Consider the following 5,000-nt stretch of genomic DNA (forward strand, 5'->3'; position numbering starts at 1 on the left):
ACTATACAGATCTACATCAAAAGATGGATGATCTGGCAAGATGTGAACTTTACCACAACACATTTCATAGTAGCAGACAAAGCAGATTTGACCTACTTTCACACATTAAACAAGTAGCAAACATGCTAGAATATATTTATGGTGTTGTAAACCTGCTATGAAAACAGTTGCAGAGGGTATAATTAACTGCTCGATTGGGAATACCACATTTTCATTCCATTCCATGAATCCACACACAGTCAGCTGACTGAATATGGTTCACCCGTTGAATGGGTTACCCATACCCATGGGACATAGACTTATCATTTTATTTTTTTATTTTTTTTATAAGTCTACACTTACACTTTTAAACATAGCAAGGCTGTAAGTGAAACTCTAACTTCCAGTGCTGAGTAAGAAGGCTGCCATGTGAAACCCAGCCAACACAAGGTGATTATTGAACAGAATAAAACAGAATTAGCTTTACTCAAGAAGTCAATAGCATTTACACATTTCTTAAGGTGATTTACTAATGTGCCATTATCGATTCCAAAGTCATTGTATGCCACTCACACAACAGTCTTAAACTACATACTCTGAAGTTAACGGTCAAAGCTCACTCATAGAGGCGCATTGAGTGCCCTGACAGCAGTTCAGGATGAGAGCATGTGCTGCACAATAAATGGCACACTAATGTAGTGTAGCCCTGGCCACTCCACAGCTCTCCTCCTCCACAGCTGTGGGATTAGTGTGAAATCAGGCAGAAAGGCCAGTGGGGAGAAAAAGACTCTTCCTTGTAACTGGCATGCAGGCTGACCAAAAAAAAAAAAAAAAAAAACACTGAGAAAGAGGGGGGAAAAAATCCGAGGAACATCAAAGTGAACAGAGTGCGGATAAGGGCTCTGACTTTCTGATCTAAATCCAACGGCCATTTGACTTTTCCTCCCTGCCATGATTCAGGGCACTGGGCCAGAGAATGTATATGCCCGATGCAGTCAGCTTGAGGAACGAGACCCGATTAAAATCTGACTTCCTGCTTTAACCCCGTTTCACTCCCTCTCTTGCCTTTTGTCTGTGTCACTCTGTTCAAACAGGCCCCAGTGAGGGTGGGGGGGGGGGGGAAAGTATGATTCACATTTTAAGGGGCTCATGTGGCTGGCACACAAGAGGGGATTAAGGCAGCCTTCCTGCAAGCTTGGGATCTGCATAACTTTCCGGTTCTCGGACACAGACAAACGCTGCACATGTGGTACGATATGGTACAAATCCAAATAAGCCGCAGGGATGGGCCGATTCAAAATCTGTCTCACACCAGCATGCATCCATGTTGCTTGATATTCCACCCTGTGCTTCTTTTGTGCATTAGCTGCATAACTTACACTAAACACAGAGGAGCCTGAAAATAATATGGACATCCTGTCCCATTTGCTCTCTAAAGGTGATTTAACAACACTTATTTCACCACCACAATAATACGCACTCACCCCGTCTGTAGCCCACACAACTTCGGATTTTCCGATAGATCCTTCGATTGATAAAGTTCTGATATGCCAGAGTGCTGGAGACGCTGCTTCTAAACTCTCGACGTTCCAACATCTTCCGCCCCTGAGTCTCCAGTCTCCTGAGTGATGCTCCAGACCTCTCAGGATGTGGCTGAGGCAGGAAACAGTGACAAAGCCATCCACCAGGAGCCACAGTCACTCAGCCAACGCTTGTGCAGCTCGCTTTAGCAGATCTGCTGTGAGGCCCCAGAGGAATGCGTCTGAATGACAGCGGCAGCATCGCAGACACTCTGGAGAGCAATCTCAGCCCGGGAACGTCTTCTGCTCTCGCTATCTCGCAGATATCCAGGGACACGGCTGCGCTTTTATGTTGCAGAGCTCATTTAAGCAGATCTTGGTTAGCACTTTGGTAAACATTCCAACAGCAATCTGAGCCAGGGATGTGCAGACGTAAAGTCTTCTGCTAGTTTGTTGAACTGAAAGTGTCTATTCCCTGCACCCAAAATATAGCTCATGTCCTGTGGGCATATTATAAAATAAATGTGCTAAATGGACCAGATGAAAGTAAACATTTCCCAGCCTTTCAAAAAATCTAAAAATAGCCCCAACATGGAAAAAATGTCCTCAGGTCAGATGAGTTTCAACATCGTAAGATTCTGGACTGATGATGAGTCACTCTTCCTGAAACTCAGACTCCTGTGGCCTGTTGCTTCCTCCAAGTCCAGCTGACCTACACACAGTCCATGAAAAGGACAGAGAGGTACTGAATGTCTTTCAAGTTTTGTCATGTCATACACTGATGGTCAGAGATGTTGATGACCATCAGTCTTTAGTCCTCAGTCCTTATCTGCTCCAGGGAGCCGTCCTCTCCGATCTTCTGCTCCGCTCGATGAGAGCAAATGCAAAACTTTCCTTCAAAATGAGGGCACATACATACTCCCATAACTCACACTTCTAATCTGTGAAGGCTCGTCTAGACTGTGGGGGTGAAAGGCAGAAGCAGAGGGGAAAAAAACACTGGCAGGCGTGTTCTGAGGTTTTGTCCAGAGGAGAAGGAGCAGAAGGAGGAGGAACAGGAGGAGAAAGAGGAGGGGGAGGAGGAGGAGGAAGAGGAGAGCTGGAGGTCTGTCAGGCCAGCGCTCGGCACAATGATTCGACCCTGTGGTATTGTGTAAAGGTTATGGCTAAGCCAAGCCCCCTACAACTCCAGGCGGATGTTGGCAAAGCCCTTAAGCCTTTAGAGTTAGCATTTGATGTGGCTACTCTCAAGTCGGCCATAACTCCCCCCTTCAACTCATAGTGGAGCCATTCTGTGTGAACAGTAAATCCAGGCCACAGTGCTCCCTTCTGAATATCCACAGTCAAGTGTTCAGCCATGTCTCGCTCAGGATTCCAAACACACATCAACAGCTTCATACATCAAGCTGTAAGGATGCTGAACTCTCTCCCTCCTCTCCCCCCTCCACCCTCAGCTACATAACATCCTGGACATTGGACCCACAATGGCCGCGTGCACTACTCCACTTGCACACTTGCACACTTGTACACTTTACAACTTGTTGTTGTTGTCCTGAAAACACAACACATCTGCTGCTCTTACATAACTTGCACCACTATGTCACTTTCTTTCTTACTTAGGTCAAACAGAACTACACAAGCCTTTTATTGGCCTGACTTTGCACTAGTATTTTATTGACTGTCTATGCACAATTTTCAACCAAATTTTGCTGCTCTTATTTTTTTCATTATTATATGTGCCCTCTTATTTACTTACTTTTTTGTTTACTTGAATGTTATGTTTGTCTGTGGACTTAAATTGGTAAAATATGTCTTGTCTTCACCGTGGGATAGTGAGAAACGTAATTTCGATCTCTTTGTATGTCTGGAACATGTGAAGAAATTGACAATAAAGCTGACTTTGACTTTGACTTTGACATCACGTTTTCTTCAACACAAGCACATCCACTGACATACAGCACATGGTGAACAATGAGAAGACACATGACCTATAATAAGACAGATCATTACTTTATAACTCCACTGCAGATATTACTTTATAACTCCAGTAATACTGTCACCACCCCAAAATGAAAACCGGATAACAATAAATGAAGGCTGCCAATCAAGTATATTCTTAATCCCTTTGGATGATTGGAACTGCTCGAGTGAACACTGTGTCCTTATTTTCTATTTTTTTTCTATTTCCTTGAAAAGATTAGAAATGTCAACAGCAGCAAATATAAGGTAGGGCAATGGTGCCTGGTAGCATTACAAGGGGCTGTATGCAGTTTGGCGGGCAGCAGCCCTGAGCTAAAGCTGTAGCCGACTCAAATACTGGTCAAGGTGAACTTAGAGTCAGGGTTCCCACACCTTGGTTAAGATCAAATTCAAGGACCTTTCAAGGACTTTCCAGACCCAATATCCTCAAATTCAAGGACCTAATGTGTCGATACATTTCAAGCGCAGGCATGGTTAAATCATGTTACCTCAACAGACCAAGGATACCTTGTCACAGTTTTCTTTTATTTTTGGTCATATGACAAATGGTAGGCCTATTCTATTTTTCATGTTTGTATTTTGCATAAAACTGAGCTGAAATAAACTTTCTAAACAAGTTAAACTTGTTACCATGAACCTGTTGGTTTATTCATCAATATGTTAAATTAAATATTTGGGCAACAAACACTACACGCGGGAAACACGCAGAAATCACGCTGGCCGTGTAGTTCTAACCAACGTAAATCAGGCATACGCATAGGATATCGACAGAAGTGGTGGCGAAATAATGGAAACATGTTAATAAGCGGATGGAATTATATGGAATTTTTTCCTCAAAACGAAATTCAAGGACTTTCAAGGACCTCCATTTATTTATGTCTGTTTTCAAAAATGAATTTTTTTTTCAGATTCACAAACTTTCAAGGATTTCAAGGACCCGTGGAACCCTGTAGAGTAGTGTCTGTGGAGCAGAGAGAACCATTAATATTCGATTGTGTGCGTTGGAGGCAAAATGGTCCTCAGTCAGTGGTATCGACCGAGGCCACTTCAGAAACGTTCAAGTCAATACTCAATTAACAATGAGGAAGTATTTTTGTAAAGGTCAGCATAGCACCAGGAAAAGAAAAGAAATCAAGAAAAACACAAGAAAATAATTAAATGTGTGCAAAAAAGGTGAGATGCATAAAAAAACACTACAGAGAGCAGTTATCTGAATAGCCTTGTACAACATTAACTGCCAATGAATAAATAAATGCAATTATACTGTGGCGAGACTCAGTGTTGTGGTGATCAGTGGAGCATGAGGTGATGATGGCGTGGCTGCAGGCTGTAAATCGGAGGCCAAATGGGGAGGAGATGAGATGGGGGGGTAGGGGGGGGGGGCAGGGGGGTGAGAGAGGGCCACAGGTGTGCAGAGACTGGGTGGCCCTCCAGCACAATGGAAACTGGAGACCTGAGTTATTGTCTACTGCTGACTCAGGGGTGGCCTTTGACCTGAGGACAGGTCATCAGAACTTCACT

General features: G+C 43.6%; 1 protein-coding gene across 10 annotated transcripts in view; it reads right to left on the minus strand.

Annotated features, from left to right (window-relative positions):
• arhgap24 (Rho GTPase activating protein 24) overlaps nucleotides 1–5,000 on the minus strand; it is a 92,476-nt gene that overhangs the window by 6,934 nt on the left and 80,542 nt on the right. Inside the window, exon 1 of one of the 10 annotated variants that reach the window (XM_042059604.1) lies at nucleotides 1,464–2,886. The exons of the other annotated variants lie outside the window; for them this stretch is intronic. Coding sequence (XP_041915538.1) covers nucleotides 1,464–1,575 — 112 coding nt within the window. The 5' untranslated portion in view covers nucleotides 1,576–2,886. Of the gene's footprint in view, nucleotides 1–1,463; nucleotides 2,887–5,000 lie in introns of those variants that run through there. 10 annotated transcript variants of the gene reach the window in all.

Source organism: Alosa sapidissima, chromosome 13 (assembly GCF_018492685.1).
Source record: "Alosa sapidissima isolate fAloSap1 chromosome 13, fAloSap1.pri, whole genome shotgun sequence".
NCBI lineage: Eukaryota > Metazoa > Chordata > Actinopteri > Clupeiformes > Clupeidae > Alosa > Alosa sapidissima.